Below are 18704 nucleotides of genomic sequence, written 5' to 3'. Positions count from 1 at the left end.
GGTGAAACTTCTACAGAACTGTGTAGAAGACGAGTACAAGCTGTTGTATCAAATTGAACAGGCCTATCTCATCATACCAGAGACAATGTGACACAGCTGAGCAACTTGATGTGTGTTACATTTCACGTCAAGATAAATCAATCTCAGTTCATCCAGCTGCATTATCATTGTGATAATGTGATACAGTGAAGTTGGCTGCAATCGCCAGAGGATCCACAATCAACCAATAGCACAGTGACACCCTCTCCATCAGCCTATCATCTCACTGCTCCTCATTTTAAATATGGTTCTTTTTCTGCCTACAGTCCTTTCATGCTGCTGCTGTCACCACCCAAAGTCATCAGCCACCTCCACCACCACCTCCACCAGTGTCTAGACTCCATGGGGGGATTTATCTTGCTGCTGCACAGATGTCCCACGATCACAAATAATCTCCCTCTGGTGTCCGAGCGCCAAAAACTTTTGTTAAATCTTATCAGCACTGTACACTTCTGTACACTTATATTTCGCATTAAACTCCACTTTTATTTCATTCTTCTGTCTCTCCTGAATGAAATAACAAAGTTTTTTGCAACAGCAAAATGAATCTAGTGGACTGAAAAAGCAATTGATTATATTATTCTAGTAGGCTACATAGAGTTTAAATTGTATTTGTCATATTATTAAAGGGATAGTGCACCCAAAAGTGAAAATTCAGCCATTATCTACTCACCCATATGCCGAGGGAGGCTCAGGTGAAGTTTTAGAGTCCTCACATCCCTTGTGGAGATCCAAGGGGAGAGGGGGTAGCAACACAACCTAATGGACCACCTAATGCAGGCTGACGGCGCCTCAGATTCAAACGTCCAAAAACACATAATTGAAACCACAAAATATCTCCATACTGCTCGTCTGTAGTGATCCAAGTGTCCTGAAGCGGCGTACAGGGAAGCAGTCAGAGCTACAGGCTACAGTGAGGCTAAAAACAGAGTTCAAATGACGTTTTTCCAAACAACTTTTTATGTCGGGGCTTCAGGACACTTAGATCACTACGGACGAGCAGTATGGAGATATTTTGTGGTTTCAATTATGTGTTTTTGGACGTTTGAATCTGGGGCGCCGTCAGCCTGCATTGGGTGGAGTTGTGTTGCTACCTCCTCTCCCCTTGGATCTCCGCAAGTGATGTGAGGACTCTAAAACTTCACCTGAGCCTTAATCTGCATATGGGTGAGTAGATAATGGCTGAATTTTCATTTTTGGGTGCACTATCACTTTAATTTATATAATTAAAAAATCGATACTTGGCACTGTGTGACGATATGATATTGCCACACAAATATACTGCAATACTATGCTGTATTGATTTTTTCCTCCACACCTAGTACAGTAACTAGTGATCAGTTACCTTTTATATTTCAATAGTAACCTTAGGAAAACTGATCTTTACATTGGAGAGGCTGAAAACAGACTTTTAATGCATTTCTCTCCCTTTTTCCATAAAAAATGACTTAATTGAATAACCAGTTCAATCAGTTAAATTCCTGTTAATGGACTCCATCTTTAATTAACTGATCATTTCAGCTCTAGAATGTTTATTTTCCAAGCGATTGCAACACCATCTAACAGCCAGTATTAGCATACATGTATGACATGAATGCAGCTCTGTGACTTAACACAGTTAAGATGCTTAACAGTTTCTGGTGGAGGTTTCTCAGCATAGAAAGTGTTTCATTTTTTAACGCCAGCTATTCACTTTGAAATGTTTAAGGCTGAATACTTTCCAGCTAACGCTTTGACTCGCTCATGAAGCCTGCTAAGTGAAAAAAAAGTGAGATATCCAAGTTAAATTATGCAGCTCTCTGTCTCTGAGGCTCTCCACAGAGGTGCCTGGGGAGAAGGTGATAGACAGTATCTGCATCCTCCACCGCTAACTACAGCACACTTGAGGTGAAGAGGGAGAAAGTGCTTTAGCTAAAAGCAGGACTCTCGTTTCCCAAGCACTTAGAAAAAAACTCGCAGTGATGCAGGGAGAGGATGCACTGGGGAGAAACAGAGACGACTGTGTGGTGAATAAGGTCAAGTGCACTCTTTGGGGGGGGGGGGGGAAGCTTGTATATGAAAAGGCCCTGCATGCATTGTGGATGTGAAAAGAGTCACGGGGAGTGATCCAATGAGAAAGAGGGACAGCTCAACGTTAGCCTGCATGTTGGCTGAAAGTGCTGGAGGCCAGCTCAGCGGATGTGGACGACAGATGGGACTGAGAGCCACGACTGGAACATTTCCTCTACAGGGGGAAAGCTGGGATCATGTCAGCCTCTCTCGTTGGGTCGTGACCAGTATCAAGTCCTCAGTGTTCAGATGTGGTCTGAATTTGAATAATCTGTGTGGAAAAATAATCACGAAACACTGTTTTCAGTTTAAGGTTTAAGGTCAGTTCATCAGATAATGTTGTGACCAAAAATCAAAGAGCCTTGTAGGGTCAAGCTGCAGCAGTGCACCCTATTGTGTGGGTTGTATTGAATAACAATAGGATTCAATTGACAACAGCTTGCATACCACGCATGTTTGAGCCAGGCAGTGGAGGACTGTAACTCACGACATTTACTCATGTGCTGCACTTACAAATACAACTGTGAAGTCCTTGTACTTTACTTGAGTCTTTTCATGTCTCTTTCTACTTCCACTCTTTTACATTTATCTGACAGCTATAGTTACTTTACAAATTAAGAGTTTTACACACAAAACATACGAAGCGCTTATAAAAAATTATGTTTTGTTTTAAATGACCCAAACATTTATACAAGTACAGCTGAAGCAATTAGATGATTAACCAACAGCTGATTGAGAGAAAATGTATTTATCATTTAAAGGAACAGAGTGTAAGATTTAGCGGTATCACACGGTGAGGACTGCTAACACATTCTCACTCAGACCATGTCACATACCAATGTTTGGTCATGGACTTTCACGTCCACATATGACATGCAAGGTACCCTGGGTGCGTTGCTTTTGCCTGTTACTGTACATCACTGTCTTTTTTCAAAATACACTTAAATTTTCACAGGAAAGTTACCATTTGCATACAGTCTCTTTCAAAATAAAAGCTCTATGTCAGTGCAACACCACAAATGATCTTTTCCCCATCAACTGTTTTTTATTGAACTATAACCTAATTCCATTTTCATATACAACTAGTCTATACCCACTGAGTACAGCATTCCATATCATGACTTAGTCATACCAAAAATTAGAAAACAAAAAAACAACAACATTGGTCCACAGGGGGAGCCACAGCAATCGGTCGCATTTTAGCCATTTTGAAGCATTTTTCTGTTGTTATAGCGCCACCCAGTTGCCAATTAGAGTTAAATTTCTCCAGTCACCTTGAGGCGTCCTGTTCTACATATCTACCAAGTTTAGTAATAATCCATATGGTGGTTAGGCCTAGATAAAAAATGAGCTCTCTAGCGCCCCCATTTTGTTTGATGGGGTCAATAATGGAGGGGTCCCCTCAGATTATGTGTGGTCATATGCCTACAAAGTTGCGTGGTGATGGGTGAAACCCTTGAGATGTTATACACCTTTATGTGATGAGCCACGCCCTCCGCAATATTCATTGCCTTATAGAAGCTCAGTTTTAGTAAGTTTTCCAACTTTTGCCAAGAGGGAACTTTAGATATTGGTCCCTAGATTATGTTCACCCAGTTTCATGCAGATTGCTCAAACTTCCTAGGAAGAGATCCATTTGAAGTGTTTTTCAAAAAATTCAAAATGGCGGAAAATCTGTATAAGCGGAAGTTATGGGTTCTTGAGGCAAATGTGTTCCTCATGAGGAGAGGCATCTCTGTGCAAAATTTCATGTCTCTACGACATACGGGGCATGAGATATGCCCATTCAAAGTTTGCAATTTCAATCGGTTGCTATAGCGCCCCCCTTTGGCCAATTGATGTAATATTGCTTCATTGGCATCCTCCCATGACCCTCTACCACTGTGCCAAATTTCGCATGGATTGACCAAGTCAGTGAGGAGAAAAACGTGGAACACACACACAGACACACAGACAGAGTTTTCGTCATTATATAGTAAGATAAGAAACAAAAATAACCCAAGTCAAACCAACAGAAAAGAAGCAGTAGCTAAGAACGCAGTATCTCAAGAACACCTCAAGGTAATTTCCTCAAATTTGGCACAAACGTCCACTTGGACTCAAAGATGTCAAAAGTCGAGATCACCATGATCTCACAAAACATGTTTTTGGCCATAACTCAAGATCGCTCTAGCTAATAATGACAAAATTCCACACAAATGTCCAACAGGATAAGATGATAAAGTGATGACAAATAATATCCAAAAGGTCAACGGTCAGCTTCACTGTGACATCATAATGTTCTGCAAAACACTTGACTGGCCATTATTCAACGCCATTACTCAGGAACAGAAGGGTAGACATTTGGTCAGTTTGGTGATTGTACAGATCGTCTGTGCTGCTGGGTTGAAGGTGTTAGAGCATCCATGTTTTCAGACATGGATGTAAACTGTAGGTGACAGGTTCGAGGAGGCATTCAACTGCAACTGCTTCTGATACTTTAAGTACATTTTCCTCATTATACTTACATACTTTTACTTCAGCAACAGTTTCAATGCAGGGCTTTTACTGGTAACAGAGTATTTTTTACAGTGTGGTGGTATTAGTGCTTTTATTGAAATAAAGGATCTGATTACTTCCTGCACCACTGGAGTCAGGTGTCACTCCTATGAAATGATGCCTTATAAAAACAACCAGGTGAGTGCATCTTTAACTACACACAAGTCAGTGTGTGTGTAGTTAAAGACAGGCCAAGAAATATTGCATTGCGGCGTCGCAGGGCTTTAAAATAAACTTATAATCCGTTTACACTGGGCTTACTGCGGTCTGTTATCCCACATAACGGGCTGCTCCTCATAATAAAACATGAGACAGTTTAAACAGGTCACACAGCAGCGACTCAGAGCTCATTGATCAACGCGGTTGTCACTCTTGTTTTCATCGACCTGCCCTTCAATAATCACATTGGTCGTTGGGGACGTCAGTGAAACTGTATCCACGCTGTAATAGGGCCCTCACCTCACCTAGGCTTTACGTTTGGAAACGCCTCCGCCAGGCACAATCTCGACATCCCATTGGTCGAACCGTCATCCATCGAACGATGTATGAAGATATCGCACTACGATTGGCTAAGTCCAACGTCAATCACACAGACAGCTCAAGCTGATTGGCTGGTGCTGTCGTCGCTCATCGCTCCATTGTCCGTGGATTGGTGCAGCAGCGCGGGCGGATTCCTCCAAGGGGCTTCGGTCTTCAAGGCTCACGGAGAGCGAATGTCGTCATGAGCGGTGGGTAGGAATTAAAACATTGGTGTTTATATTACATTCTACTTCGTAAAACATTATATTTGCATTGGACAGAAAAGCACTGGACATTATGTGGTACGAATGAGTGTGTTTTTAGGGGGAGCTCGGGCAGTTGTGTGAACCCGAAATAAGCAATGCACTTCCGGAAAAAGGGCTGCCTTTTTCTGTAACGTTATCAAAGAGAGTTTGACTTGCTAGCTACGCGTTAGCTAGCCAAATATGCTAGTGTACGCTACGATCCTTTACTTGTTTCTCCCCTCCCCATCTATTCCACCATACAGTACAGAGATGGTGCCAGCAGCGGCCCCGTCTTGGGTCGTTTATAAGTAGAAACTAAGCTACACTCGGACCAAATCAGCTTAGGCTAGCTACCCCAGTACTCAGTATTGCCTGTTAGCTAGCTAGCTAGCTAGCTACCGTTAGCTGGTTGTCCACAGCCAACCCACAGTATGTGTTTGATGGCGGCGCTGTTTTGAGGCCGCACTGTTTTTGTGCATTGTACTGTGTGCATTACTGGTAGAGGGGGAAGAGGTATTCAGATCTTTTGCTAAAGTAAAAGTAGTAATATCACAATGTATAAATACTCTATTACAAGTAAGAGTCCTGCATTAAAAATCTTACATAAGTAAAAGTACAAAAGTATTAGCATTAACATATGCTTATGCTGTCAAAAGTAAAATCACTCATTGTGCAGAATGGCTTATTTCAGAATAATACATATTATTTCACTGTATCGTTATTAGTGATGCAGTAATGTTGCAACTGTTGAAGATGGAGCTCATTTCAACCACTCTAAATACAGCTGGGTAGCCCAATCCATAGTAATTTATTAGTTACTTTCTATTTTGTATAAATAATCTGAATCTGCATACTTAATAAATGTAGTGCATGCAAAAGTATCCCTCTGAGATGTAGTGTTGTAGAAGTAGCATCAAGTGGAAATACTCAAGTAAAGTACAAGTGCCTGAAAGTTGTACTTAAGTACAGTACTTGGGTAAATGTCCTCAGTTACATTTCACCACTGTATGTGATTAATACTGGCAAGGCTGAAAGACACACTTGCATAACTGGTGGTGGTTGTCCGATTGTATAAAGCAGTGTTCATTGTTGTGGAGCTCTCTGCTTAGTTACTGCAGCAGCTCTTTAAATCACCTGTCTATGTTGGTATTGTGAGTACATTTACACAAGTACAGTGCTTATGTACACATTTGAAGTACTTAACTCAATGCAGCTTCATTGTTTTGTTATTCTACATCTCAGAGGTAGATATTGTACACTACATTTATCTGACAGCTTTAGTTACTTTTCAGATTGCATGTTTTTTCATCCTCTCCTGTCGGGTGATTTGATAAACTGAAGGATGAAGTGTGCCTTTATGTGTTGAGGAAATTCTCCTACTTATTCAGATAAATAAACTCTTTAAAAACCCTCTTGGATCAGCTGGAAAATGCATTGTCACAAAGCTGAAATCAGGGCTGTTTTTCTGACACCATGTAAAGATGACTTTGTAGAGCTGTGTGGTTCTCACATGAGGGCGATGCTTAAAACATATGATGATCTTACAGAATATGATGCATTGCTTTTCATTAAACTAACCAACAGTTGAAATTAGCACAGCAGTAAGACACAGCATACATATAGATTAAATGGTAATATTAATCCAAACACACCATGTATAATAGTAAAACACTAACAGGGCACTTCTTACTGTATATCGGATACGTTTTCTTTTCATATTTTAAGTAATTTTTTGCTGATAATAATTTTAAGGTTTTGAATGCAGGACTTGTGCTTTTAGTGGTGTATTTTCACAGTGTGGTATTCATAATTTTTAGGTAAAGGATCTGAATACTTCTTCCACCACTGCCAAAAATGTATCTTTGCCAAGAGAGATTAGTGGCTCAGCAGGCTGTGTTATCCCCGTGTGAAAGTTTTTTGGTTTGACTGTGTAGTTTTGGCACTGTGTTCCACAAATGCATTTATAGTACTTTCACCCACTGAGGCACGCAGCTCAACGGAGGAAACAGTTCCTGTTTCGTCTGCTGATCAGAAGTCACAACACAGAGTTTACTTTCTGTCAGGGTAAAGTTCGATGTTGACAGATGAGGTGGCAGAATTGGGCGGCTCATATTGTGGATAAGAGTGTTTTGTATTTTTGACACTTCCCTCATAACAAGCAGCTTTTGTTTTGTGAATTATTGACTGCAGTTGTAATGAAGCCCCAGTTTTTGGCCTTTCTTGTATTAGTTACATAGGACTATTACATTGGAGTCACAGAGTTGAGCGTATGTTTTTCCAAAGAAGAAATACATGGCAATCTTCCACAGCCAGTCAAAGATGGAAAATTCTTCCATGTGCAGGATAAAAAAAGACTATTTTTAAACTCTTTCCCACCAATTTCCTAATCCAAACAAACATGGTTGCTGGAAGTGACATGTCCTGGTGCAGTTTGCACAACCAAAAACTGTCAGTGTTGCATTACCAGTTATATATATCTGTATTGATGTTGCTTTATGTGTTCATACAAATAATGTCCACATTTTTCTTGTGGTTTGCAAACTGAGCAAGGAGACATGTTATGTCCAACTTAATCTTTATATTTTTTATCCTGCAAACAATATTGATTTCATTCAGATTGTCAGAAGAGTCTGTGAGGATTCAAAAAATACTGTTAGAACAGCTGAAAATGGTGCTAGTTTATGTTGTGTTTTCTTTTTCTTTTCTAAATTGCAAGGTATTTATCTAAAAAAAAGCAACATCTGCTGAGCTCTGCGACTCAAATGTAGAGGCAGTACTCTGCTTCAGAGGCACAAACTGCACTACTTTATTGCTCATCAGTGCAGCCATGAAATCAGCATCTCTTGCAGTCAGAGCAGATCAGTGATGAATCAGTCCTCTCCTAGCAGCCTGTGCACTTTTCACTTGTGTTGCTGGTCGCCACAGCAGCACTCTGTGGCTGTCATGTGGTTACGTGTCACCTGCTGTTTGATTTCAAGTGTTTGCCAGCTGACGTGCCTTGAGCTCAACTCTAATGTACTCAAATACTGCAAATATTAATATTTCAGTTTGTCTTACACGTCCATGAATGATGACAGATGTTGAGTTAAACCTGAATATCCGCCCCCCAAAACACCACTGCTGCATAAAAACCACAAATGAAAACACTTTAGGGAGGCTATAGAAGACTCAGACTGCCTCCATTTGAATTTGTCTTTTGCACTTTAATGTATTTCAGGGTATATGTTGTTTAAAACTCCATGCTTGTGTTTTGTGTACAGGCTGTATTGCAGTTGAGGCAGTAATGACCAGTGGAATAGGACACTCAGTGTAAATCCTAAGTGTACCACTTCACTCAGAGCAGAGCAGTTTGACAGTAACAGCCTCAACCTATTTTGGCCATTAGGCAGCATTGCCTGCTACTCAAGATTTACCCTGCTCTTAAACTGTCGGGCAGCCTGCCCTAAATGTACTTATGCTGACTGTCCTAACAGAAATATAACATGCTCAATAAATTCGGTCTTTTCCTCACACAGTGTTTTTGACTGCAGTCCAGTGGTGCATTTCTTTGCTTGGAAAGCATCTGAATTGTTGCCAGTAGCTTAATATTTGTTGGTCAGAGAATTTATACTTTTAAAACATAGCAGCTGTCATGGCTAGTCAGCTGACTCAATGAAAACCAGCGTATTGGTGTTTTATGAAAAGGATGTCAGTTACTTTATGTGACTTTTTGTAGAACATACAAATGCTGCATGTCTTTAATTTAAAAACAACACAGTCATTATCAAGATTGTCAGAATATTAATAAAACAAATCACATAAAAATAACAAAAATAATTAAAGCTGGCATACACAGTAGCACTTAATGTAATCAAAGGGAGCTGTAGGTGTATTATATTTAAAATACTTTGATAGAAATGCTGTTTTAAAGGAGCATACTTTTATTTATACCAGTCTTAGCCTCATCCACTGCTTTGTGTTACTGTTGACTAGTGTCCAAAGCATGCTTTGATAGATTGTGAGTTATTTTTCCTACCTTCCAGACAGCTGTTGGCTATGATATGATAATTAACTTGCAAAAACTAGAGAGGTATTTGTGATAGATTTTCCACCCAGTGATAGTCAGGTACCTTCTATTTTTGCAGTTGAAACTGCAAATTAAAAAAAAAAAGTGCATTGAGTTGCCAAAATAATATAAGCTTAAAAGAAAGAAAGAAAACTGCTGTACTGTAACACACCTATTTTAAGAAACTCTCAAGTGTCTGTAAGTTGATTTTCCTCTTGAAGTGTAATAAATATTTGCAGACTGGGAAAATGCATTTAAATACACAAAAAAATATGCTAAGCTTTTGAAAATGGTTAGCAGCAAATGTATTTGTGACTTCTAAATAGGGCTTAAACATTATTGCTTTAAGAGATGTGAGTTATACTCCTCAATATATGCACAATTAACATAACTAACAGCCTGCTTTGCGTAACTGCTGATGTTTAATGTTCATATGGTGATTGCAGCGAGACATTGCCGAGCCTGTCTTTCTTAGATCTGTGTCCTGTGATGTCCTTGAACAGCCTATCCACTGAAAATAGATGCTGCAGGCAGCCTGAATCTGACTCTGGTGTGTCTGTGTGTTTTCCAGAACAACAGGACAGTATGGCCACCACTGTTGCTGTCAGTCCCAGTGAATACCTTCAGCCCTCCACTGCTTCCACACAAGTGAGTAACAGCCAGATGTCATGTCTCTGACTGTCTGCACTCTGGTTGCACTGTTGCACTCTCCTGACGTCAGTATCTCTGTTAACCCATGATACATTCATGACGCTGCACACTGGAGGTACATTTTTGTGCAAGGATTGTGTTAAAGAAATGATTTTCCCATTTTAAATGAATGAACTTCTTTTTTAAACAAGTTGCTCCCATCTGGTCGTAGATACACAGATGCAGACAAATAGAGCTAAAAATTTGTCCCTGCTACTGTTGTATCCCTTAGCAGTAACATAATGTGAGTCTTTGTTTTAATCTGGACGTGTTGTGAGTTATTGTACATTGCTGCTTGTATTTATTTTACTTCTGGCTGTGCAATGAGTTGCCCCTTGAGCATAATAAAGTTTACCTTGACCTTGAGATGATGCAAGAGGTACATTAAGGGCTGCACAAGTAATCGAATATCAATCACGATCAAAATTTTGGCTTCCCACAGTCGAGTGAACATGATGTACTACGATTTTGACATCTAAAATGCATGCTCCCCTGACAGAAAACCCTGCTGCATATCAGATCAAGTGCTTCCTAAACTAACAGCCAGCTTATGTTTGCACCCTGCAGCGGCAGCATGTGAGAAACTTTCCTGAGTGTTGCGGCTTCATACGGGCAAAATGAAAATCACTAGTTCTTTAGCCATCATCATCTGTTGTTTTGAAGCATTTCAGATTTAGGAGAGAACAAATGATATGCAAAGAGTGCACGAAACTTGTGTCTGAGCTGCGAAGTAACACAACTAACTTGTTAACCCACTCGACAAACACCACAATCTGCAGTACGATGAATGCATGAAGGCCAAGAAGAATAACTTCGCAATGTCACCTTTGAATCTCTCGGCCAGTGTCAGCTAGGACATCCACGACAGTGACGCTGCAGTGCATCCCAGTTTCGGGGCCACTGCAAAAATAAATAAACGAAAGAAAATACAGCAGTGTATCCATAGTAGATGTACTGATATTAGGCGACGAAGAACCTTATTGAGTCTTATTTTGATAAATGCATTAGCAGGAATGTGGAACAGCATCAACAACATAGCTCAAAAGATAATTGTGATTATCATTTTGGCCATAATCCTGCAGCCCTAGCACAGTATATATAAAGATTTTTTTTTCAGTACTGATAAATGGACCCCAGAGGCTTAAACGTTTTGCAGGTGGAACAACATCTTCAGTTGTTTATTTTAGTGTCTTATCTCACTATATCTCTCTGTTACTGCTAAACAGGTTTCTGCTCTGGCTGTTTTTAATGCAGACTTTGTTTGTTGTATCTTATTTGTTGTGTTTGTGTCCCTGCAGGACGCCCAGCCCTCTCCTCTGGCCCTCTTGGCTGCCACCTGTAGTAAAATCGGTCCTCCTGCTGCTCAGGCTCCTGTCACCTCTCCTCCAGCACAGCCGCAGCCTCGCAGGCTCCTCCCCATAAAGCCGGCTCCAATCGCCCCTGCTCCGCCCAAAAACCTGGGTTTCTTGTCAGCCAAGGGCAATGTGATCCAGCTGCCTGCCGGCCTGGGCTCCACGGCCCCTGGCAGCCCCATTGTGCTCACTATCCAGCAGAGCCCGGCTCGCACCAACACCTCGGCCCCCGCCAACATCCAGTACCAGATGGTGCCGCAGATCCAGGGGGCCCAGACTATCCAGGTGATGCCACAGGGAGGTCAGATCCAGCTCATACCAGGCACCAACCAAGCCATCATCACCACTCCTATGGCTGTACCGGCTCCCGCGGCCGCCACCACTCCAGTCACGCCGCAAAAAACCGTAGCCATCAAGCCCTCTCCCAAGTTGCGCAAGCCAAACAACTCTGCTGCAAACATGGTGCAGCTGCCCAGTGGACTCACGCTGCCGCTCAATGTGGCGACCGGAGAGGTGGGCGGGACTCAGTTCGTCACAGAGACGGCAGCTGCACCTCCCACTCCAGGGAAGGGTCGACGAGGGAGAAAGAAGAAAGTGGTTCTTGCTGCTCAGCCTCCGCCTCCTCCACCTGCACAGGCTGCCTCCCCACCCCCAGAGCAGATGGAGACCATCCTGATAGAAGCTGGCGACAACATCATTCAGGTACATCTGGCAGAAAAGCTCTAAAAGCAACAGAATGGATTCCTTTTGATATATATATATATTGCATATACATATTCCACTGTGATGTTTTAACGGTCTTTACATGTTTGCATTGAACTCTGTGAGGTCCGTAGTGTCTGTAGTGACAGCTGAAGGTTTCTGGACAAGATACAGCAGGTCACTTGTATGGTTGTGCAAACACAAGGTTCAGACTAGACTTGGTAACACATACAATATCTGTGATAAAATATTCAAAACTTCTGGTTAACTCATGAGCGAAAGAACATGAATTCCGCCAACAATTTAATACTGATGGAGCTAATCAGCTTAGTTTTAACTCACCATGTCTGTGAGATTTAGTGGAAAGAAAGCGAATAAGTAGAACTCTGACATTATATTCATTATTTATTATTAGAACAAAAACGCAAAGTTTGCTGGCCGACATTCATTGTAACGTTAGCGGAGTGTTTATTTACTCTCTGGGTTACTTAAGTTTAAAAAATATCTTAAAAATACATTTTTTAAAGATACCCTGATGATTAGGCTGGGCAGGGGGTCACCTTAGGCCAGGTGGGCCACCTGGCTTACAGTACACTGGTGGAAACCCTGTGTCAATAAGTGTCATTAATGTCAGTATTGTATTGAATCACACTGCTCCAGATGTGAGCATCAGCTGAAAGCCTCACACCTGAACCTCAAAGCATCACCTCTCCTTCCTGTCTCTGTATTTGCAGGCAGGTAACAACCTACTGATCGTGCAGAGTCCTGGGCAGCCAGCCATGGTGCAGCAGGTTCAGCTGGTCCAGTCCAAACCGGAGTCTCAGGTGGTTCAGATCCCCCAGCAGGCCTTGAAGGTTGTGCAGGCCGCCTCCGCCACGTTACCGCCCGTCCCACAGAGACAGTCGGTGCCCTCAAGCCTGCAGGTCTCCCAAACAGAGCCGTCACCAACACAGGTATGTTTTTAGACAGCCTTAACCCTGACTTCTGACTCTGTCATGTGACATAAATGATTTGAAACTTGAGGAAATGCAGGAAATGAGCACAAGCTCCAGTCACACTGTGCAGTCCAGCTGAAATAAAACTTTCCATTTGTTTTGTCCCCCCCTCAGATCATCTTCAAAACCGCATCGGGTGAGTGGCAGTCCATTCAGCTCCAAGACCCGGTCTCCCCGACAACGACCCCCACCACTTCGGTCGCCACCACCACCACCTCGCCGCCGGCCGGCACCAAGAGGACGCCGGCGGGGGGACGGAAGGAACGGACTCTGGCAAAAATTGCTCCGGCGGGGGGAATGATACAGCTGAATACGTCGCAGCTCTCCTCAGCGACCCAGGCAGTGCAGACGATCAGCATCAATGGGGTCCAAGTTCAGGGAGTTCCTGTCACCATCACCAACGCAGGGGGTGAGCTGATGGTGGTTTATTTGTGTTTCCAAGTTTTCTGTTGGTTGTTTTTAACGAGAGTGGCCCAGGAATGTTTTCCTTCCTTTTAAGACGTCAAAGACAGAATTATTTTCTCTAGAAAATGGTAAAGAACACTAGAGACTGGGGCCAGGACAATTTGATAGTGGGCTAAAGTGAATGTACATATAATCTATTAACTCCAAAATGTAGATACACATTTGGAAATTGCAGCAGCTAAGTCACAGAAATCAGAAAACAAGAACATCACAAGGATCCACACAGAGGTGTATAAGAAAACTGAATAATAACAAGTTAACCAACAACTGAACTAAAACTAAAAACTTAATAAAAATAACAGTAAATATTTAGTGTTAAGTTGCCCACGAAGAATGTCATTCTAAAACTCAAACAACCCATTTTGGTAGTTTTTAATTAAAATTAGTTTGAAACATGGTTTCAGTGAAAGTTAAAAAAGGATGATGTTAATGGTATTATCCAGCCCGAGGGTACAATCAGCAGAAAATATCCACCATGAACATTAGATGCTTTGTGATGTTTGTTTTGATCCTCCTTGTTTAAAGGAAAAAATTGCCACCTTTTATGTGGATGTCCTTCAGTGGTGGTGGTAAATGTTGTCATCTGAAACAATACATTTCTCAGTGCATGCTATACCGACCAAAAAAACTGAGTTCTTCTGCTTACTGAGCTGTGCCATCAGTGCCTATATGTAACAGGTTGCATTGCGCCCAAGGTTGGAGTTGGCGTTGGCATCAACATCCTACAAAAACTGCCCACGCTGAAATTCGTTGTCACAGAAATATTCAGTTTCTCTTTGCATCAGAGGGCAATTAAAGTGAAGGCACCACCAGTCAGTGTTCGCTCTTGGCAGCTCAAGTTCTGGAGGGTTCCCCGAAGGCTGTATCCCCTTGCGCAGCCACAGCCTCGGAGTCTCTTCGCCGCATTTTTTCGGCCATAACAATATGTTCTATTGTCTATTGGCCACCATCTGTTCGAATGTACCCAAAAATGTCTGTCAGGCCGAGTGCACCAAAGGAGTCTAAAAGGAGCGCACCAAGAGAGCACCTGAGCAGGCACCATCCCTTTATTTCTAGCGCCGTCTGCTGTAACTCGCCAACATTGCAGCTTCAGCTACACTGTGCATATGTCATATCCCATAGCTCACAGCGGGTCGTAGGCTGTGTCTCAGCCTTCATTGAATAGCCTCGAAGAGAACAAGGAAGTTCTGTTTGTGAGAGGCATCTAGAACATGTCCCCAGTTACCCGGAGGCAGAAATCCAAGCTAAAATAGCTGAAATGACGGCGCTGAGTGCGGGAATTTTGCAGCTGCGATCTCAGCTTTCTCAGTCAATACAGCTTGTACTGAGGAATTTATTGCTTCAACTCACTACATTTACCATCAACAGTGAGTGGACATCTAAATAAAAGTAGGAAACATTCCCCTTAAGCACAACCATTAACTCCAGATAATAACTCCCTCTATTCAGAACACATGTAAGTCTTTGCTTTCATGTGCTATTATGGTCATGTTTCCATTAATCATTAATTAGGTTTTCAGTCCACTTTGACTCTTGGTGGTTCGCTGGTAGTCTAATTAGATTTTTAGAGGAGCTTGGCAGCCTCTGCAAGAGCCTTGCTGTGTGTCTCTTACAGTGTGTCTGTCTGTGTTTGTCAGGCCAGCAGCACCTCACGGTGCAGGCGATGCAGGGCGCTGGGCTCCAGCTGGCAGCAACGCCGAACCAGCCGGCCATCCAGGTAGACCAGACACTCACCCTGGAGCTGCCCGGGCAGCCAGGAGAAAAGAAGCGACGTATGGCCTGCACCTGCCCCAACTGTAAAGACGCAGACAAGAGGTGAGTGTTGAGAGATGGACACGTATGTGCCAATAACTGGCCACGGTTTCTTCTGACTATTGCGCTGATTGAAGAATTCATTTAAGACACAGGAACTGACTTAAAATTATAAGGCTGTGAGGGAAAGTGGAAGTAAGTATAATTGGACAGATTTTCAATTCATAGCTGAAATTCTCAATAAGCTACCTGCTTTTAGACCTTGTGAGAACTTTGTGTGAGAATGTAAAGCCTTTCCTTTCAGTAAATAGTGTCTGATAGAAATTTGCCCTTCAGATGGAGTCATGTCATCTGCTGTTAGTACAGTTGAAAATAATCATGTAATACAAATCTTATTGTTTGTGCATATTGTATGTACTTTGTAAATAACGTTTAGCTACTTAAAACCAAAAGTTTTTGCATGAACACAAGAATTTGAAAGTTATTTTTTGCAAAATCATATGGTGATAGCTGATAATTTAAATGCTCAGCTCTACCCTTGAAATCTGTGTGTCTCACTGTGTGTGTGTGTGTGTGTGTGTGTGTGTGTGTGTGTGTGCACGTACACTCTGCAGGCCTGGGGAGGTGGGGAAGAGGAAGCACATCTGCCACGTCCCCGGCTGTGAGAAGACATTCAGGAAAACATCGCTGCTCAGAGCTCACGTCCGGCTGCACACTGGCGAGAGGCCGTTCGTCTGCAACTGGGTCTTCTGCGGGAAACGTTTCACACGCAGTGACGAGCTGCAGCGGCACGCCAGGACACACACAGGTCTGTATGCTGGAGACACACACATAAACAAGCCTAACCCCAACAGGAAATGATGAATTGAAACAGTGAAACTGAAAGAACAAACGCAGGGAAGGTGATATCAGCTCATCAGGGAAAGATCATACGACAGGCGGAGAATATTAAGAGGGGTCAGTGAATAAAATCAGATCAGTGATAAGACTCAGGTGTGGGGCACATATGAAGTTTGGCTTTACAGCATGCCTGAAATCACCATACTGTAAGATTTTTATTTAAATAATGGTATGTTTATCATGATATATATATATATATATATATATATGTTATGATGTTGCTAAGTAAAAACTTGGATAAAAAATGTGTTGTTTGAAAAGATTTACCTGCACTGAATTTGCCATTAAAAACATAATCACGTCACTTTCTTTTTGTTTTTCCCTGCAGGAGACAAGCGCTTCGAGTGTAACCAGTGTCAGAAACGCTTCATGAGGAGCGACCACCTGACAAAGCATTACAAGACTCACATAAACACCAAGAACCTGTGAGCTGCCTGTATACTCAGTGTATACGCAGACAAACTCTCTGAAACTGAAGACTGTATCAGAGGAAGGAGGGGCAGAGGAGACGATACCAAGGGAGTGTCTGTAACTTATCCCGTTGTGGGAAATACTCCAAAAAAAGTCCCTATATCCCCTCTCACTCCTCTAGGACACTGTGTAGCGTGGTGTACAAAGAAATCCTTCCTGGTGGACTTCAAACTGATCCAGCAAATTTATTAATAATAGATTTTCTTTGTTTTTCTTCTCTGGTCTGAGCTGAGGCCAGAACCAGCTCCGACTGAATGCGTAAGATGACAAGATGGCGAGGCTCCAGACGCAGATGCTTAACTCTGCTTGCTTATTTATGAACTTCTCTTTGGCGACACAGAATTATTCAGATGCCAACATCAACACCACAGGACTCCGGTCACAGTTTCTCTCTGTTTTATTTTGTTTTTCTTCCCCCAAATCCTGCCTGTTTTTTACTTGTTTGTTGTGGAACATTGGGAGCTCACAGAAATAAGCTTTCAAGCACCAAAAAGGAGAAAATTCAACACTATTGTTTTACAGATTTAACATGAATTTATTTTACCTCAGTGGAATGGTAATTTTGTTTTAATCTACTTGTGTTTCAGCAGGAGTTTTTTGTTTATTTAAAACCTTTATGCCCCCCAAAATGTTGGGGACCATTACATAAAAACTCCCCTTACAAGGCTTTTGAAAACCTTTAAAAGTTTACATTGGCAATTTTTTTAAGTGTGTATATGCATACTAATATACATAATATTGATAATGATAATAAACTATTTATAACATTTTTCCATACAACTGTTAAAATTTGATTTACGAAGCAGAAAAACTTGACTTGAAAAAAAAAAAGAAATGAGACTGGAAGCTTAAAGTTTTATAGCCGAAATACATAGAGGATGTTAAAAGAACATTTTATTGCGTTTGCTTTGAGGGCACTGAAATCAGGCTGAGCTCCTCCAGCAGAGTGGTCCAAGACTTGGCATCTCTGATGGCAAAGTTTTACATGCAGTCACTTTGCTGCCAAGACCTCAGAGGAAAAACCTCAGGCTGAGCTCAGGCTTGGAAAAGGGTTTGATAAGCAGTTCAGGGGCCAGAAGTCACTGTGCCTTAAAAGTTTCCACTCAAATTTTAAAATCAGTTTCCAAACAAACGAGCAAAAAAAAGAAAAGCAGAGATTTGAGTTACAGTGATATCTTGGTGAAGACCTTGTCTCCTGCTGTAAAATAATATACATACAGTCATCTAAATGCAACAACATAAAGTTATGGACAAACTTCAAGGTCAGCAATTGGTACTAACTGAAACGTTTTGCCTGATATATAGTTGGTTTAAACAAAGAGATGTAAGAGACTGACTGTCGAACTTCGAAACAAATGTCACACTTCAACTTGGTAAAGCTTAGCAAGGTTTCAAATATTGTTTTGTGTCCGGTTAATGGCTCATTATGGAGACAGTTTTGATCATTAAGAAAAATTGGACATTCTGAAAGGCCATTGTGGGGCTCCTATCATGATTAGGCATAAGTGCAAACATATATGTGGAGAATGATAGAGGACCCAGGATTGATCCTTGTGGAACACCAGATTTGACTGCTAAATTTTCTGGGTGATCGTACAGTGTGTTGTGATCAATCATGTCAAAGGCTGTGAATGGATCAAGGTGAAACAGGATGTCACCTTTTGTCAGCTGCAAGGAGGAAGGTGTTAGTACCATCTTAGATGATTGGAGGATGTTAATACCTGACTGACATTCTTCAGAAATGCTCATTGAAGCTGTGGAGGAAACTCTGTTAAGTAACTTCACTTTTTCTGTTTAGGCTTGACAGTTAAATCTCCAGTATCAATGAGTCATGTTTCATGAAGACGATGCGACGTTTGTGGCACACTGCATTAATAACCTGTTCAGTAACCCGATGTTCAAGGAGAGTGATGATTTCACCCAAGAATTTATGTATACTACC

At 41.8% G+C, this 18704-nt stretch overlaps 1 protein-coding gene across 2 annotated transcripts; it reads left to right on the top strand.

Moving 5' to 3' along the window:
* Positions 1 to 5302: 5302 nt before the first annotated feature.
* On the top strand, positions 5303 to 17597 carry sp2 (sp2 transcription factor). 2 transcript variants are annotated; one of them, XM_033624491.2, is made up of 8 exons: positions 5303 to 5354; positions 10007 to 10083; positions 11424 to 12179; positions 12914 to 13132; positions 13289 to 13583; positions 15277 to 15454; positions 16006 to 16199; positions 16620 to 17597. In XM_033624491.2, exons 1-8 carry the CDS (start codon positions 5348 to 5350, stop codon positions 16718 to 16720), a joined length of 1827 nt encoding a protein of 608 aa, XP_033480382.2. In that variant the 5' UTR covers positions 5303 to 5347; the 3' UTR covers positions 16721 to 17597. The 2 variants fall into 2 exon arrangements, with proteins under 2 accessions (XP_033480382.2, XP_033480384.2); XM_033624493.2 differs by having other exon boundaries at positions 5339 to 5447.
* Positions 17598 to 18704: the final 1107 nt, after the last annotated feature.

Source organism: Epinephelus lanceolatus, chromosome 3, assembly GCF_041903045.1.
Source record: "Epinephelus lanceolatus isolate andai-2023 chromosome 3, ASM4190304v1, whole genome shotgun sequence".
Lineage (NCBI taxonomy): Eukaryota > Metazoa > Chordata > Actinopteri > Perciformes > Serranidae > Epinephelus > Epinephelus lanceolatus.
Note: the sequence above shows the minus strand (reverse complement) of the source record. Positions and strands in the feature narration are given on the sequence as shown.

Excerpts from the sequence above, each read along its gene's own strand:
- sp2 (XM_033624491.2), top strand. Across the intron at positions 12,180-12,913 it reads CTGGCGACAACATCATTCAG|GCAGGTAACAACCTACTGAT; the intron begins GTACATCTGGCA and ends CTGTATTTGCAG. Across the intron at positions 13,584-15,276 it reads CACCATCACCAACGCAGGGG|GCCAGCAGCACCTCACGGTG; the intron begins GTGAGCTGATGG and ends TGTGTTTGTCAG.